Source organism: Pieris napi, chromosome 22 (genome assembly GCF_905475465.1).
Source record: "Pieris napi chromosome 22, ilPieNapi1.2, whole genome shotgun sequence".
Classification (NCBI taxonomy): domain Eukaryota; kingdom Metazoa; phylum Arthropoda; class Insecta; order Lepidoptera; family Pieridae; genus Pieris; species Pieris napi.
In genome coordinates this window covers 6,450,933-6,471,048 of record NC_062255.1, presented here as the reverse complement: position 1 = coordinate 6,471,048, position 20,116 = coordinate 6,450,933, and the positions used below count along the sequence as shown (strand labels likewise).

General features: G+C 35.9%; 1 protein-coding gene across 4 annotated transcripts in view; it reads left to right on the top strand.

The window, feature by feature from the left end:
- The window catches only part of LOC125060957 (dual 3',5'-cyclic-AMP and -GMP phosphodiesterase 11), a 201,669-nt gene that overhangs the window by 88,232 nt on the left and 93,321 nt on the right, over positions 1 to 20,116 (top strand). Inside the window, exon 2 of one of the 4 annotated variants that reach the window (XM_047666088.1) lies at positions 16,206 to 16,360. The exons of 2 other annotated variants lie outside the window; for them this stretch is intronic. In XM_047666088.1, the coding sequence (XP_047522044.1) occupies positions 16,303 to 16,360 (58 nt within the window). In that variant the 5' untranslated portion in view covers positions 16,206 to 16,302. Of the gene's footprint in view, positions 1 to 3,171; positions 3,459 to 16,205; positions 16,361 to 20,116 lie in introns of all 4 variants that reach the window. One more of the 4 variants, XM_047666087.1, reaches the window with a different exon arrangement.

Below are 20,116 nucleotides of genomic sequence, written 5' to 3'. Positions count from 1 at the left end.
ATAGACTTTGATCATACACTATCTTAGATTGTAAGAATTATTTAATTTTTATCACGCCTCCATTAAATACAAAGGAATAATCGTAGCTCCTGTCCAAATATTGCTCGAAAACATTATTAAATATCTCTCACTATTGTTTCTAAATGGTAACGAGACTATAAAACGTACTCGGGGCGATAACGTGCTCGTTTGCAATCCCATCCACAATTCAGCACAGGGACCACACGCGCGCCCTCATCTCATTAATTCAATCGATACGCCCTAACTAAAACATAATGTTAGCAACGCTGTCACTGCTTTATTGCTCGGCAAACTGACTACTGTGAAAATATTACACGCCGTTTTAAACTTACATTGAAAACCTTTTCATTCGAGCGTAGTTTTTATATTTAGAACGGTTTTCTTTACGGCTTCGGTATTTCAAATGTCGATAGTCTATACCAGAGTTCCCCAAACTTTTTTGTGTCGTAGACCCCTTGCCATGTTGTTCCGTGTTGGGTAGACCCCCTACTTACTGATATTGATTTCCTGTAAATTTCTAACTGTAGTGAAGTTTAGTGTTAAAAACTTAAAGTAAAACACATGTTAATTTATAGATTTATTTATTGAATTTAAATTAAAACTACTGAAAATAAAATTTTGTATCTGTAGCATTAAATAAACAACATAAAATAACATAAGCAATAAGTCAATATTTTTAGTGAGAAGGATTAAATTACACAATTTTTCATTTCATGGACCCCCAAATTTTTTTTCGCTGACGTAGACCCCTTGCAGGGTTGTCATAGACCCCTAGGGGTCGATATAGACCACTTTGGGAATCACTGGTCTACACAATAGTTCACGGTGGAGTGGCGCACAGCTGACGGACGTCTCTAGCGAATGCATTTAGAGAACATTAAAAATGTATTAAGATGGGATTTCTTAGAATTTGACACGAGGCGTTGATGTATCGCCTGAGGATCTGATAAATATTTTTTCTCGTCTATTTTCCGTCGTTGAGGGCATGACCTCGGAGTGACGTCATAGCTTTGAAGAACATTTTCCTTCCCCTTACCGCAAGGGTCAGTTTCATATTGTGTGTTCGGATATCAAAGTCACAACATCTGCAGTCTCGTTATAAGTCTGCCGCCTGGACAGTGAATATAACATATGTTATATACAATATGGGTTAATCATATAGATAATACAAGTTTTTATAGAATCCAAACCGGCATAATGCCGTCGTTATCAACGTAAAAAACTAGTATAATGTTGAGTGGCCTTGGTGAGTGTCATTTCCATTATTTAACGCTTAGAGCCTAATGTTGTGAATATTTGTTGTCAACGATATCTGGTTTTAATACTTTTTTGTATAACAACTGACGTAGTAGCATTTGCGGACTAACACACATCAGATAATTGGTTTAGACATGTAGAAGACATGCACTTATTCAGAGGATTTTTTCGGACTAATACCTGCAGCTGAGTTTCATCATCGGACGTCAAGGCAGAATACAAAATACCATCCGTATCACCTTGACGTCCGTCGTTCCATAACTGAGCGATTCTTAAGGCAAAATCTGCCGCGCACTACCACTATGTGGAACCAGCTGCCCACTGAAGTATTTCCAAACCAATTCCGCTTACGGTCTTTCAAGAAAAGAGCGACCAATTCCTAAAAGGCCGGCAGCGCGCTTGCGAGCCTTCTGGCAGTGTGAGTGTCAGATACATGGCACATAAAAAAAAACTTTGTACGGCATTGAGACTGAAATGAATACGTAATTCAAATTCAAAATTCAAAAATCTTAATTCAATAACAAGTTACATTTTTAACAGATATTGGAGTCCCTGAACTAAGTCTTGGGAGACCTGTACATCAGAGTACTCCGCTCTTCCAATGGAATAACGAAATAGTAACAATTTTTGAAACTAAAATACAATATAAAGAAAAACAGAAATCTAAGATTGATTACAAAACTAAGGTTTACATTGTTAAGATTTACAGGTTAAAGTCTAATCAATACCAAAAATTAAACGCAGTCGATTAATGAAATTTTGTTCTTAAAGGCAAAATAGTGTTCAAGAACTTGTTTACGGTTAACGGAAGTACGATAACGTCGTCCTTGTCTTGGTGGATATGATGTTTGAGTATATGCAATCCTTGACCTTCCGTACCTGGTTAGTGACCGCGTGTTAAATACTGTCGACCACATACTTTTACTTTTTCTATCCTATTCCTATACTTAGAAATTTGTGCGCCATCTGAAATTTGTGCGTTTAAAGAACTAAACCATTCTACAGTCAGTTTTCAGTCGAATTTAGTATTTAATGAAACATTTGCTTATGTTATTTAGTAAAGCTTTATTTTATTTATAAATAATCGGCCAAGCGTTGCTGTGGCTAAGGTTTTTGTTATATTACATAGTAGTAAACTATCCAAGGGAAACGGTAGGAGAACACCAGTCATGGGGACCACCATGCTTTTTTGGTGGCTATGCCATTATATTGTAGCTTATGTGAAACGTTGGTACTTTCAACACAGCGCCATCTGTTAGAATTGTGACTGTCAAATAATAATTAAATAATTTGCAATTAAATAAATTAAGCTATCCCATCTTTTAAGTTAGATTGTAATCGTTTAAGTAGTTTAGGAGTCCATAGCGGACAAACAACGTGACGCGTAATTTATATATATTAAGACAATATAATAGTCCTCGCTAAATCTATATTTTCTATTATCTGTTAAATACGTTTTCTAAATCTGCGAATAGTAGCACTTACGACTATTGTATAGAAACCAGACGTTAGTACTTGGTACTGGTAGGTCTGCCTTTTAAGGATTTTCACAAGATCGTATCTGGTTTTTTCAAAATAAAGAATTGGAACCGGTCTTAGTAACTGACCTCCATAATGATTAATCTTTATGTTTACATGTAGGTTTTATTACTAACAAAAAATATTCGGTCATTGTTTCGGAGTCAATAAATGTTCTAGTGCAAAAGTAATGTTTATAAAAGTATGTCTCAAAAGACAACACCTTCGAGATTTAGAGATTTTTATTTAACCTCAGTCACACTTCATGTTCTGAGCTGTTCTTAAGGATTTCATAAAAACGTTCTAAGCCATTTCTTTTTTTTTGTCTGGGCACTGGGGGCATTACTACATTCTTTTTGTTTCTTTTCTTTGCAGTGGTCCGCTGCAAGCGTTTTGCCTGGCAGAGTGACGGATATGGGTGATATAGTGGTACCTTAATAGGTTATTAGTGGGCGATGTGAGCCATCAACTAGTGATAGTGTTGTGCTAGTGATGTAACATTCTATGGAAGTGTCAGTGTGTTCTCGGAATGTTCACGAAACACGGAAAGACGCTTGAGCGGTGTTCTCACCCCTCACATAGAAGCTGCAAGAAGAAAAAACAGCCCCCACATACACCCTGGAAATACTTGATGAATTGCCCACTCGTTAGGAAATGTTTTGGTATAGTATTTTTATTTTATTTTTAACCATGCCCTTTTTACTAATTTATTTCATGTTACCTCTTTTATTTTGTATTGGATTTGTTCGTCTTTAAAACTTTAACATCGCCGTGTAAAAGCGCATAGGTTATTCATGTGAACCTGGTATAAGGGCTCGGGCAATTTGTTTTAAAGAGTCAAATATTAACTAACTCCAAATTCCACGAAAACCTAGTTTTATAAAGTCAAAAATCATTTATTAATGCAGGTAACACAATGCACACTTATGAACGTCAAAGGAAATATACATTAAATGCTTCTAATTTTACATTTACTGCCAGTTCTCAAATCAAGGGCAATAAACTCTCCGCCACTCTTTTTAATCGCCAAGTTTTTTGTTTTACACGACGTTTGTAAGGAGCTGCAACCATTACACCATGTTCCACATGACATCTTCAGTAATAAATAATAATAAAATAAATTAACAACAAAGATTTGTCCTCTATCAGCAGGAGGCATGGTGAAATAGGAGCACTCACTTAAATTTCTCGTGATAATCATAATAATGTAAAAAAATTACATTAAAAAAAATGTTTTCACTGATTACACAATGTTTAGACATTAAATTGAATATGAAATATTTGTTTCACAACAGTCTACAACACTAAAATCACCAGTTGAGTAGCTCTTATGAGTCATCTTATTTATTATTAATACATTTTATTACAATGTCAGATAAATAATACCATAATGTGATATGGCTCGATTGCAGATACATAATTTTGTATCATTTTAAAAATATGGAAGGAAATTTAATTTTCTTTAAAGAACGCGTGGTAGTAAAAATCTCGTATGATATTGGTCGACGAACGAAGCCGGCCTTGTACAGCATTCCTCGACGCTCTGATTAGTTGATAGATCTGTTGCAAAACTAATCCACCAACTCATCATTCTCTGCATAGATTAGTTTTACTAGACGGGAAGCAATTTACTATTTACTTAGGTATAAACTTGTACTGCTACCAATATCACGGAGTACAATTTAAGTGTTCATGAAAGTAGGTATAACGTATTAGATCTATTCTAATAACTTTTGTTGTATCATTGTATGGAAACAAAATCTAAATTACAATAAAAATATTTTGTTCACTTACAAGGAGAGTTCTTCACATAATTATCTTGCCGAAGCTGAACATGGTTATCATTGTTTATTGTCCTCATGAAAGTTTTTTGTGCGATGATCAAGAATTTCAAGGCGAATTTTCAAGATCGTTTTTTGTTTTGCTTCAAATAATCCAACCGATTCGAAGGGCCCGATCACAAACAACTTTTTATTGCACGGTCTTAAAGGGCAGTTAAGGAAAAGGGTGTTTATTTAATTCGACTGTGTTTAATTTTTTCATTTTATGTTACAAAATCAATAAAAAACTCCGTCTATTCGTATAGCGAAGTTTGGCAGAGCTACTTCGTATACCAGTCTGATGACCAGTTGATCAACTAGTTGTGTCAGTTCACTTGTTGCGCTTTGGCAATGTCAGTGCGTCCATCTCGTGAGTGACGGTGGTTTCATTACGTTACATTAACCACAGACTCGACGAGCTGTAACTACTAGGTATGGGGGCACTGCTAATACTCAAGAGCGTTTTAACGAGATTTTAATGCTTTGACTTGCAAAATTTATTACCACTGGCGCCAAGGAGTGGTTCACGTAAATAATTTGCAATGCTAGCAACTGCTTAGTTATGAGTAATTTTATACGATTCATCTTTGATCCAAGGATTTTATGTTTTCGCCGAATCTAGTTTGGATTTAGATTTTGCTTTCGAACGTAAAATGATAAATGTTCTTGTTTGTTATAGCAATGAGACGGTCGGGTGTCATTGTTATTATAATATATAGGGATTTTTTTTGAAAATGAAATCATTAAAATTAAAATGTTTATGGTTTTTATTATAGTATAAGATCCCGCTATACAACGACCTTCACCGAGATGCTTATTTAATGAAACTTATTTTATATTTAATTTAATATGTCAATAAATATAATCCATATGGGTTGCCTAGCAAATTTCAGTCCAGAGTATGTTTAATTAATATTTAAAAAAAAATTTTTTTTTATAATTTGCATGTAGTAAATTTTTTGAACTTTTTTCAATCAATATTTTTAATCAGGGTAGTATTATATATGTATCACTATAACCTTCTTTTATACTAAAGATGTATATATACTTTAGTGTCACATAAAAAATATACACATAAATAATTTATTGATTAAAAACAACCTAACGTTTGCATATTCTATGGGCTTCATACTTTCGATTGGTATAGAATTTATCTAATAATCATACCGGTGAAATGTTTAAAAAAATATATTTTTTTTAAATTAATTAAACATACTCTGGACTGAAATTTGCTAGGCAACCCATATGAATTATATTTATTGACATATTAAATTATATATAAAATAAGTTTCATTAAATAAGCATCTCGGTGAAGGTCGTTGTATAGCGGGATCTTAGACCATTAGGTTTTACTATCAAAATAATTTACAAAAAAGTGAACAAAAAATTAAATATGCATGTTTTTGCTTTTTCTTTTATGCTCATAAGTCATTTCTCACAATAAACCCCAAATAGTATTATTAGTATAACTTATTACAAAAGCCAACTTAATACCAAAAAAGGTATTTTATTTTCATTGCATAATTAACCGAAAAATCATAAAATAAACTTAAGGACACAAACTATTTTTTTTTGTATAGTAGTGTAATCTATACTTATACTAATCAATAGAAACCGCGTTTTTGAACATTTAGTAAATTTATCAAAAAATATAGTTTTTTTCTGACTATACTCTAATGCCCAAAACTATTTAGCCGATTATTGACTGAAAATTTATAAGCCGACTGAATTATTCAATTAATTATAGACTCTCGATAATTTGAAACTCAAGGGACCACAGATAAATTTCAAATTATCAAGAGTTCAAGATAACAAGTGTTTGAATAACCATGAGGGGGAGGGGCGACTGAAGGAAATAAGAATTTGATCAAAATTTGTTACTTATTATTTCAAAAACAATACACATTATCGAGATATTCAAATTAACGAGTGTAAAATTATCGAGAGTCGACTGTAGTAATAGTTATAGTCAAACAATGGCGCATAATCAACAATTGACATGTATTGAGATTCTTCGAATTAATACAGTAACAGAAATATAAAAAAGACCTGCAGATCACTACCTAAGCAAACATGTATAATGTATATAATGAAATAATCGCGTTTATAATGAAAAGTTTTAAGTTACCGTATGATTTAGGTAATTTTTAACTATTACATTCGAGTCGCGTCTTGAGGCGGGTAGGCCACGATTTTTCCCGGATGAATGAATGAATATATTATTGATAGTTAGTATGCGACGCCGCCTTCTGAGATTGCGTTACCTTGTCGCCTTGAGGGACGCACTGCATATTGCATTTAGCTGTTGTTTATCTGTATACTATGTGAAACAACACATGACAGGTTAGAAGAAAAGAGCGTAACTCTTAAAAGGCCCGTGAGCCTTCAAGCAGTGTGGTATCACCTAAATGACGATATACCTCCTGCCCTGCCCACTGTTCTGTAAAAAAATCATTGTTTCTGCATGGACAACTATACGATAATGGTTATAGAAAAATAAAATTCAACCTTTAACAGTGCGTAACAAGTATGTGCTATTGTTCCAATTTTTATTGTTAATATTAGATATCGTATTTGGACATGGGAAAGTTAGACTTTAAAAGAGAAACTTAAACGTATGACGGACAATACGTTGCTATTCCAAGCGAGCTATATGGTAGGCAAACAGATTTTAGAATAGTCAATAACTATTATTGTGCCATTATGCGATAACGAAAATAAATTAGTTTATACCACGTTTACAAATTAAATATATTATATTACAGCAAAGGGTAACCAACCTGTAGAAATTTGAATTTAGAACTATTGTTATAGTATATTAAAACAAGATTTTATTTGAAACACACAATGAACTTAAAATGTGCAATACACATTAGTCATAATTTCGTGAAATAGTTGAAGTCAATAATTTATTAAGATAAAACAGAGTTGGTAAGAAAACAGGTAACATTTTGAATTTAGAATTATACCAATCTGTATCAAGCATTTTCAAGATGTTACCGCGCAGTTCTGAATTATTTATGATCTGTGGATTCCCATTCGATGAAATAACATATTCTGACTTCGATTCGGATTGATGGGTATCAAGGAAATATTCCTTTCACATTTTCAAGAATTTTCAAACTTTAAATCTCATGGAAATAACAAAGAATTTTATAAAATTCGTAATATTTGCTTCCAACTAAACCGATGCAATGCAATTTGCATTTTTATTGAGTTTGTAGATTACATAATTTTATTATGTAGAGTTCCCGCTGTGACTACAATATCATATACTTAATATTATAAAGCTATACACATGTTTTTGGCTTTTAGAAATATATTGTTTGATTCGAATAGTAATTTCTTTAAAGTTACTAAATGGGCGAGTGTTTCTTGTTGAATACGTCGTAAAAGTAGTTGTGATTATTTACTAAGAATATAAATGCACCTTAAAAAAACTGACATTATATTCATTACCTTTGTAAAGTATAATGATTTATATAGTATTTTGATATATATATGCTATCCGAAAAGATATGAACAAGCATTCGTTCTTCCCCCTACCTAGTGTTTAAACTTGGACTGTTGTTTCTTGGACCAGTCCAGTTCAGTGTTATTTATAGAACTTTGTGAGTACCCTCTGAACCTCAACTGCCTCCAACGCGGATGGATTTACAGAGGTCCTGGGCAAACTGAGTAGAAGAAATATTTCGCCTACTTCTACTGTTGTCTTCTTCATTACGTTCTTACGACGTTCATCGCACTGTTCTCTTTCTTATTAATCTTATATAACATTACCAGCCCATGATGGTACATAAAACCTTGTAGACGTGGACAGAGCAATGGACGCCGCCTTGTGCAGGGATTGTAGGTGTAGAAAGTAGACAATAATTGTAGGCTTTATGTAGAACATTAATTACAATTTGCGCTAGATCCGAGTTTAATAGACGCCCACGCTTGATTTAACATCTCATTCAAACTTAATCTTTTATACCAATAGGTCGATGTCCAGCAATTAATTACTTTCAAATGCCTTTAAGTATGTAAATCAAAGTTTTAATTTCGTTCAATTTTGGCAATTTTGACGCTTGAAAAATGAATAAAAGGCAGCTAAATTTATAATGCATTGACTTTTTAACAATAACCTCACATTAGAGGCTTTTTCTTAACAAATATATGTTTAAGAAAAACTTGATTGATGTAAATTATCTATTAAATTTATCAATTACACAATATAATAAACAATATAATTATCTATAAAATATTATGAGTCTCTTAAAAAGTATCTATTGATGTATGACGAAGACCACACAGTGCTGAATCAAAAATCCATAATTTTTTCATTAAGGATTTTTTTATGGCTTTTTCTGTTAAACATTAATCTATGGACATTACTATTGATTCCTAAATTTAATCCAAGTCACGAACTTGCTTCAAGTCTCTGATCTTTTGATAGATGTAATAGTTACTAATTAAGATTATTATTTTACAATTAATAGGTACATGTTTTTTAGGCTTCTGGTTGCTATTAAATGTTTTAATACATATTTGTGACAATAAGTATACGATTTTTTACACTATTAATAATCATTTCAAAAGTAATTTAATTGTAATAAATCACCATACTGCGAGCATGGACACCTTGTAATTATAATATAATAGAGACTCATTACAAACTAACAAAGACTTACGATATCTCTAATTATTAATTAGTGAATGAATTTAGAGTTTTATAATTTTTATGATGAAGATTAATGTAAAAAAATAATAATTTTATTGTTATTTATAAGAGTAGTTTCGGGGAGTTTCTTGAGTTGATTTATTTTTAGTTATCCTTATATGATTTTTTTACCTATTAATTTAAAAATTATAATGATTTATGTCAGAGCTTTTGGGGTTGTTATAGGGTGATTAATTATTTCTATAAATTTATATTCTTTAAATATATTTTTTTAAATTTAGTTCTTAGTGTATGATTTATACCTAATTTATTTACTTATGTGCTAAATTATTCTTTTTTTTATAATTAGGTAATAATTTATTTAAAAAATATTGATTTTGGTTGATGAGATGCAGAGGTCAAGGTTTATATATAATATTTAAAAAAAAATATTCGTTTTTTTTAAATATTTTATTAATAAATAATTTAAAATTTATTTATATACTCAGCACCAGTTCTTTTTAACTCCCAATAGCGAAAGCGCTACCGACATCAATGTATACTTTTTGTATCGCGCGATATCAAGATTGCGACATAAGCGAATTTGCATATATCCCCCTCCCCTTCCCTTTCGCTTGAAAGGTTTCCATCTGCACCTCCTACTGCGGTCGAATCGGACATTTGGCCCATCGTAGTATGAGATTTGAAATTGAGAGAGCACTTGTGTCTAGCTACACGATCGGTCCATTTACACACACATTCATACATTGAATAAATCATATTGCCATTAGCACAAAGAAAAACTACCCTTTTTCTATTCCAAGGTTAAAACCATGTTCTTATAATATACAACTAAAATTAAACAGGAGGGTGTTACCCTTACATCGTAGTTGTGTTCAAGAAGTGTGGTTAATTCAATTTATCGCCGGTCCAGCTTGCTTGGTACAGAGATTTATTAGGACTTGCAAAAAATAATTTTGGAATTTCCTAACATATATATTCTAAATTATAAGCGGTGCTGGCCTAGTGGCTTGAGAATATGGCTGAGGTCGTGAGTTCGAATCACGGTAAACGAATTTAGTTCTGCGCATTTAACTATCACTACTCCGTTGATGGAAACATCGCGTGGAAGGCGCGTCCCTCAGACCGAAAAATGTACAGTGTGTGTGTGTGTGTGTGTGTGTGAAGACTGATTACGTACCTATTAAAAAAAGTTAACGATCACTATACAGATACAAAAATCTGAGACCCAGACTTAAAAGGTTGTAATGCCACTGGTTTTTAAAGTAAATTCTTATCGACATCCGGTCGATTCCCCGCTGTGCACCAGTACCAATAGAAGTTTTCAACAATATCGTGAATATATTAAAAGGCCGGCAACGCACTCGCGAGCCCTCTGGCATTGAGAGTGTCCATGGGCGGCGGTATCACATAACATCAGGTGAGCCTCCTGCCCGTTAGCACCCTGTTCTATAAAAAAAAATATATATGAGGTTTTTGTCAAATTAACTGATTACTAACAATTAAGAAATATTAGGTTCTAAACTATTTTATTGCTAAAAAATACTATGGCATAATCAAGTTGTTTTAATTAAAAATATTACGACAATTATACTTCGCAGTTATTGCAAAAATATGCAAACACTGTGAAGAGAATACAATTGTGACGTAATACTGAGACGTACAAATTCTATTTACAATCTCTTATTTTGTTCTTCTGTTATTGGCAATATATCAAACGGACAATGCCCTTTATGTGTTTAAGAAGAATGCGTTTCAACTACAAAGCCTTGAAGGTTGTTGTAGTAAGTTATTTTATATGTTACACACACCGTATTGTGAGATATAAAATTTTGTTCTATACATCTATTGTTGAGATTTGTCTTTGACTACGCGAAACTTTTATATTTAAATATAGATTTTCTTTTATTAATAACTAGATGAAGATCGGTATTGGCCTAGTGGCTACAGCTTTCGACTCTCATCCCTGAGGTTGCAGGTTCGATCCCCAGTTGTGCACCAATGGACTTTCTTTCTATGTGCGCATTTAACACTCCCTCGTAGGGTGAAGGAAAATATCGTGAAAAAACCGGCTTGTCTTAGACACAAAAAGTCGACAGCGTGTGTCAGGCACAGGAGGCTGATTACCTACTGGCCTATTAGGTTGACAAATGATCATGAAACTGATACAGAAATCTGAGGCCCAGACCTAAAGGGGATGTAGCGCCACTGACTTATTTTAATAGCTAGATGACCCGGTGAACTTGCAACGTAATACGATGATTTTTAAAACAGACCAAAGAGAAACTCATACTGTAGCTATCTCAGAGCTATGAAACACACATTTCTGAAGGCAAGGCATAAATATATGACAACCAAATCACATTTTAGTATTCCTAAAAAGACGTCAAATCTTCTCTAGCTAGGAACAGTTTTTATTGGAAAATTCAATTGCCGTTTTAAGTATTTTCCTTGACTCATTATTTATTTTTCCCATCGTTTAAATCTTCCCTGAACTTCCACAAATATTTTAAGATCAAAAATAACTAAATCCATTGTTATATATGTAAATAAATAATTATATTTCTTAAATTTTTTTTTTTTTTTTTTTTTTATAAAACAGGGGGCAAACGGGCAGGAGGCTCACCTGATGTTAAGTGATACCGCCGCCCATGGACACTCTCAATGCCAGAGGGCTCGCGAGTGCGTTGCCGGCCTTTCAGGAATCGGTACGCTCTTTTCTTGAAGGACCCTAAGTCGAATTGGTTCGGAAATACCTCAATGGGCAGCTGGTTCCACAAAGTGGTGGTGCGCGGCAAAAACTGCCTTGAAAAACGCTCAGTTGTGGAACGGCGGACGTCGAGGTGATACGGGTGGAATTTCGTACTCTGCCTCGACGTCCGATGACGAAACTCAGCTGCAGGTATTAATCCGAACAACTCCTCTGAACACTCTCCATGGTAAATGCGGTAGAAGATGCAGAGAGACCCCACATCTCTACGCAACGCCAAAGGATCAAGCCGCTCGGAAAGGGATTGGTCGTCGACGATTCGAACCGCTCTGCGTTGAATACGGTCAAGTGGAAGGAGCTGGTACTGGGGAGCCCCCGCCCAGAGGTGAGAGCAGTACTCCATGTGGGGCCGAATTTGCGCTTTATATAGTTGCATGCGGTGGCCCGGAGTGAAGTACCGTCTCGCCTTGCTGAGCACACCAAGCTTTTTGGAGGCTAATTTAGCCTTTCCCTCCAAGTAATTAATTTAGCCTTGATGCTCCGATCAGCCAGAAAGCTGGAGATCCAATCGCATAATTTCTCGGGTAGCCCATAGGCTGGAAGCTTCGAGAGCAGTGCTCTGTGCCACACCCGATCGAAGGCTTTCGCTATGTCCAAACTAACCGCCAGCGCCTCCCCCTTGGACTCAATTGCCTCTGCCCATCTATGTGTAAGGTATACAAGAAGGTCACCAGCCGAACGACCACGACGAAAGCCGTACTGATAATCGCTAATCAGCTGGTGGCCCTCTAGATACCTCAAGAGCTGGCAGTTAACAATGGATTCCATTATTTTGGAGAACAAGGAGGTTATGGCTATTGGGCGATAGTTGGACGGATCAGAGCGATCGCCTTTTTTAGGGATCGGATGTATCGAAGCGGTTTTCCAGCACTTCGGGACAGTGCCAAGCGAGTACAGGTACCGGAAAAGGCGCGTTAAGACCGGAGCCAACTCAGGAGCACAAGTACGCAGCACAATTGGGGGGATACCATCCGGACCGCTCGACTTATGAATGTCCAAGGAAGATAGTGCTCTGCGGACAGCACGTTGCCGGAATGTGATTTCCGGCATCGAAGAATCACACCGCGAAATGGTCGGTGGTGATCTTCCTCGGTCATCCAAAGTCGAGTTGGACGCGAAGAGACAGCCTAAAAGGTCGGCCTTCTCCTTCGCAGTGTGGGCCAGCGAGTCATCCTCCCTGTGCAGTGGTGGAATAGCGGGCTGACAAAAATTCCCTTGGACAGCTTTGGCGAGAGACCAGAAGGCTCGAGTCCCTGAAGGGAGTTGGGCCAATCTCTCGCCAAATCTGGCAATGTGCTCTGACTTTGCCTTAGTGATTTCCCGTTTGAAGGACCTGGAGGCTGAGTTATATGCTGTTTTAAGTTCGCTGGTATTGGCATCACGAGATTTCGCCGCTTCCGTCCATGCCTTAAAGCATTCTCGCTTTCGACGCGCGGCCGCCTTGCAAGAACGTTTAAACCAGGGCTGAGACTTGCCACCGATCGGCACCGCAGAAAATGGAATAAAGAGTTCCATGCCCTGCAGAACCACTTCGGCGACAGAGGCGGCGACGGAATCTGGAGCTTCCGGCGAAAAGCACATAGGCCCCCAAGGGTAGGACGCAAAGAAAGACCGCATCCCGTCCCAATCTGCTGACTTATAGTGCCAAATACGGCGACAACCCATAAAGCGGGGCCGTGAAGGGCGCGTAGATGGCACAGTACTCCGGACCACACAATGATCTGATGAACCCAATGGCGGGTCAACAGAGACTTGATAGTTCTCCGGATGTGAAGTCAGCAGAAGGTCCAACAAAGAGGGTTTATGACCATCCACATCTGGTATTCGCGTAATCGCAGGGACCATTTGTGTCAGGTCGTAGGCTAAAGCAAAGTCGTGAAAGGATCTTCCCGCGTGATCGGTAGTTTCAGAGCCGAGCCAATCGGCATGGTGGGCGTTAAAATCGCCAAGTATCACGATTTCAGCGGTAGGAACCCTTTCGAGCAGGGAATCTGTAGCCATTTGGATGTGCTCAATGAGTCGGTCAGTTTCGGTATTTCCGCTATGGGACCTATACAGGCATGCGTAGAATCGCGGATGGTCATCGCAGTCTACGCGCAGCCAGAGGTTAGATAGGTCCCTTCCTTCAAGCGTCCCGAGGCGACGAGAACAGATATCCTCTCTGACGTACACGCAAACTCCAGCCCGCGGCACAAATGAATGTTCCAATTTGTACCCCGGGTAGGAGAGGTAGGAAGTATCAGCCGGGGAGGAAATCTGAGTCTCGGTAAGAAAGAGCAAGGCCGGCTTCGCAGTCTCTAAATGGTAGTGGACTGCGTTGATATTGGTATTGAGCCCCCTAACATTTGTGAAGTCCACGGCGAGTGTGGACGGGGGTGCCTTTGTAGGATTGCTCCGTTTGCCCCGAGAACGATTAATGTTATTATTACCGAGCGCAGAATTGCCCCCCCCAGAATACGAAGGGCAGCCTGAGCGTCCACCACCGGGCGCAGAGTGTCCCGGTGTTGGACGCCCAGAGGGGGATTCTCCACCGCGAGCGCGTGTGGTACCCCCCTGGGGTAGATTCTGTTTTTTTTTCTGCACCTTCATATTTCTTGTAGAGGGGGGGGGAATGGGCTCCGGGAGTCTCTCTCACCGCACGAAACGCGAGTACAATAAGGCAAACTTATTGCATCACTTCACGCCGGTTTTCTGAGAGACAGTGGTACTGCCCCGGTCGTGCCTGCCCATTTGGCTGAAGCCCGAAGGCAACAGCATGGCACTCCCACTAGGAAAGGAAATTAGATTATTCATTATCTATTTTGTTTTTATAAATGTTCATTTAGTTTTGTTTGTTAGTCTGTGGAAAAGACACTAGTTTTGTTTGTCTATGTATGTGTCATTTTTAATTGCAATATGAAGTGTTTGTTATGAGTACATTTTTAATTGATTATAAAATATATATAGGATAAAAGTACAACTGAAATAGCAACCTCTAAATGTTGTTTCTTAAAAATAAATATTTTTGCAACACATTTGAGTTTAACTCCCTTATATATATATATATATATATATATATCCTTTTAATTTGTCTTACATTTTTATGGCTAAACCGATAAATTATGACTAATTTGACACAGACAGGCCCTGACGAAGGAAAAGCCGTTTTCTAATTAATGGCGTGGTCTACGTACTCGTAATTTTCATGCGACTTTGACGTCAAAGGCCATATTTAATGTTATAATGTATTTTAAAACATTGCTATACCTATGGTTAACCTTTGACTTCATTTAAATAAAGTCTTCGTAGGGCGAGGTTCATTTTTAACATCTATATCATATCTATTTCACTGACCTACCTTTTTTACCACAGCTTAAACAACTTTTACAGAAGGATTTTAATAATAAATTCGTTTCTTATTAGAAGTCTGACAGTGGCGTAGTATCTGTTAAATCTAAAATATTTCTTTACTAGTAGACTCGGCCAAGCGTTGCTGTGTCTAAGATTTTTGTTATATTACATAGCAGTAAACTATTCAAGAGAAACGGCAGGAGAACACCAATCCACCATGCTTTTTTGGTGGTTATGCCATTAAATTGTAGCTTATGTGAAACGTTGGTATTTATTTTGATAAGGATCAATACCTAGGTACGAATAATGAGCCTTTTCTAGCGGTGGTATTTTAATAAAAAAAAATAATAAAAGGACGCTTATTGTGACGTAACTACAAAAGACATGCTGTCGCGACATTTTTTATAGATAGTGATGCGTCCAGAAAAATTGTAATACATAATTTTGTTCTATCATTAATAGTTTTCGCAGCGCACGCGATTGAAGGAAGTTTTTTGTTTATTTTTTTACACCTTGGGTTAGGTTATTCAAGTTTTAGTAAGCATCCCTAATTTTTTTGAAAATGAAACATAGCCTATGTCACTCGGGAATAGTGTAGCTTGCCAACGGTGAAAGAATTTTTGAAATCAGTCCAGTAGTATCGGATCCTATTCATTTCAAACAAGCAAAAAACCAAAAATCTTTCCTCTTTATAATATTATAGTATAGATATGAAGTCTAGTATTCTAAATTTAAATATCTGTAGAAGATTTCAATTAGCCTAATAAGCTGTGCTATGGGATAATCAACGACTATAAATAGTTCGAAATTTAATTTTTAATTTTAGAATATAAAAGTACACAGATTATAACAAGATGTAAGTGTAAAAGTGAAGTGTGTGATAGTGATGTACGCGCCGATGGCTTGCGGCGGGTAGCACCCGCATGGGGCAAACGGCGAGTATGTGTCGCCTTCACGGATCATGTCTGCACCACAAGAAAAGTAAGTCGCCATTATACTTACATTACATTACAAGTATTTGTTGGTCATGTTAATGATAGTATACTTTAAATACTCGTTTGGTAATGCTTTAAAGCATATTTTTCATACCATAGTAAAAAAATCGACAAACTTGATTCAATCGAAGTAATCTTTTGTTTAATCATTCTAAAATTATGACATCGTTTAAGACAATAAAAATAAATAAAGTACAATAAAAACAATATTAGTTATTATGATTTTACAAACACATAAATACATTGGTCGACGACTCATTGGTCTAGTGGTTAGTACCCCTGACTGCGAATCCATGGGTCCTGGGTTCGATCCCCGGCTGAGACGAACATCGATGTGATGAGCATTTGGTGATGTTTTAGGTCTTGGGTGTTTAAATATGTATTTATATGTCTATCTATCTATAATATGTATGTTTATCCTAGTACCCATAACACAAGCTTCACCAGCTTAGCATGGGACTAGGTCAATTGGTGTGAATTGTCTTTAAAAAAAAAATTGTGTAAGTTAATAAGTAACAATGTTTGTAGAACACTCACAAAGAATCCTCCAGCCACTATGGGCCAGCAGTTTTGTAAATGATACTACTAAACGTTTGATAATAAGAGTTATTTGTCTCCCAAATAATGTTGACGATAGCAAAGACTAAAAATGTCAATCCCTTTTAGAGTGTAAGCGTTTTATATTGTGCTATTCACAATTCTAAGATAAATTGTATCGCCTTTTTAACATTGCAATTAAAGTTAGTAATAGTAAGTCCAAATACTCATTCACGAATAATAATAAAAACTAAACCCGTAGTAAACAATAAAATGAAAAGGAATAATTAACTTTACTGTAATTTACAGGAAGGACAAAATAGATACGGAAGCTCGTAAAAGCTTTATTCCATTACAAGTCTCTTCAGTATTCTGTCTGAAACTGCTTTATAAATACCGGGACACCTCTAAGAATCGACAAGTTACACGTGCAAGTAAAATACTTTGTAAGGAACGTTGAGAGCGTGGCTTTATATCTTCAGTTTGCTTGACGATTCGAAGTTGTATTTAATACATTGACTGTTAGGATACTAAAAATATGATTGCTACATTTAGAAATAGAACAGTTTTGATCTAGATTCCGTCACCTTTTAAACTACGTTTGTCTAGAAGCACGCGAGACTTCAATCTATTCATTGTTGACATCCCCAAGTGTTTCTTGTGAAATCATAGAAGGTGTAGATAGGCCGTATCTCACTTAACATCAGGATTGTGAACAATCTATCCAGTTCTGTATAAAACAAGTGCGTGCGTACAAAGTACACATGTCAGAAGTGAAACTTCTTTGTAAATTAATTATTACTAAGGTAAAAGCCCCAATAGATCATCATGTACCAGTATAGGATTACTCCATGTATTTGTATATCTATATTTACACTGTTTACACTGTAGACGTGCTAATTATAATATTAATAAATAATAAATCTGAGTTTACTCCACAAGACGTTATCCGATAGAATTGCCATCTTAAGTTCTAATATGTAACTCCTAAACGCCATTCGTTTATCAACCAATAGCGTGTATTTCTTCTCGATCTCCCTTTCTCACTCTCTTCAATCGGTCTCAATCGCTCTCTCCCTTTTCTTCGACAAAAACGCTGCACATCTTCGTGACGTTTCATCTGTAGAAAATTACCCTCAAGCGCCTAAAGAAGTTTCACTTCAAAAATAACCTGTACTTTTATGATATTAATTAGAGTAAGATCTTTCTAACAGACATGGTTAGTTAATAGTAATGAAATGACAGCTAATTTTGACTCATAGAATTGTATAGTAAGAAATATAATTTCTATAATGAATAAATTTTCCCTTTACACAATAACATTCATTCATTCACTATAACATAGCTCGTTCATTCGTGACATGTCCGTTTATGAAGTATAATAAGATTTATAATTCTTCGGTTCAAAGATACTTTATTTCTCAAAGAATTACATTCACTTAGCGAGATAATTAAGAGTAAGTTAGTTATGTACATTGTGTTATGAAATTATTTGAAAACAAACTATGTAAAATAAAAATATTAGTTTCTAACAATATGTACAATATTTTTTACAAAAGTGCAGGTAGGTCGCATCGATGTTACAAAAGGCATTATATGGGTAATAAATAGTAATAACTTCTTAGATGCTCGTTCATAAACATAATTAAATGCTAGAAGGGCCTTTTTGATGGTTTGTAAATACATTTACGATTCTTACAGACACAGATATAGAATATGTTTGTTTTTATTTTTGTTGGAACGAAGTTCCTTATCGCGCGTTGTGAAAGGGGGCTAGACGGAAAAAATTCTTACGAAAAGTTGTCACGACACTTTTTTGCTATTTGCTATTGTAATACACCGGTTCTCGACCGATCACCGAAGTTAAGCAACGTCGGACGAGGTCAGTACTTGGATGGGTGACCGCCTGAGAACAGCTCGTGATGTTGCCTTTTTTTTTCGTCGTAAGATTGGTGTCGAGAAAATCTATCATACTGTTATGATACCAATTAACATATAAATTAATCGAAAGGAATTTCGTTCCATCCGGGTGTCCCTTGACACCTCTAAAGTTTTTATTTTATTAATGTTATTGTTATTTTATGTATGTTGTTAATTATATGTACTTTTAAAAGTTTTTTAAATTTGTAAAAAGGTTTTAATTCTTTGCTTAAATTAGTAAAACAAATGAAGAGATGTGTCCCAGCATATAAATGTATAAAGTTAAGCCACAATTACAGTTTATATAGGAGACGACTCCAACTTAGTGTAAGAATTTAAAATGAAAACACTCAAACTAAGCAATGCATAGGAATCTTCCATAGTAATAAAAGTTAATGTACTAAATTGTTATTCAAACACAGCTAATGGTCGGTGATAACGTGATAAAACGAAAGGCAATAGTCCATTATAAATCTATTTTCACCTCACTATATTTAGCCGCGTCAAATGGCTGAAGCATGTTTCATGTATATTTTTATACGAGTTTTATCACAAGGATTTCATATGCATATACGTTTGACTTATAAGCCATATAATTACGAGCTTTTTAAAAACGTGGGCTGACGGGAGTATTTTTTACGGTTACGATGGTTTTTCTTCTAGTATCCAATTGAGTTTTATAATAATGCTAAAACCCACAATAACAATATAATATAAGGGATTGTACCTATTATAAGTATTTTTTCAACACTTAAATGTGTATAGATTAATTCTACAATGTGATTACATCTCCAGGCTGATTCGGCTCAATTGGGACAGATCTATGCGATGCTAAGAACAAATATGCAGGGTGCATTCCATTTCAGTTTATCGCAGTCTAATAGGACTGGCACCCGGGTTTGAGACCACTTCTACCGTCGAACCTGCTAACCGCTAAACTTTGGTGATCAGTTAGGATTAATACCTGCAGCTGAGTTTCATCGTCGGACGTCGAGACAGAATACGAAATTCCACCCGTATCACCTCGAGGCCCGTCGTTCCACAAATGAACGATTTTAAGGCAGTTTTTGGATACAGCTGCCCACTGAAGTGTTTTCGAACCAATTCGACTTAGGGTTCTTCAAGAAAAGAGCGTCACAATTCTTAAAAGGCCGGCAACGCACTGGCGAGCCCTCTGGCATTGAGTGTCCATGGGCGGCGGTATCACTTAACATCAGATGAGCCTCCTGCCCGTTTGCCCCCTGTTCTATAAAAAAATCTTCATCAGCTAGTGTGGTCTCAGTTT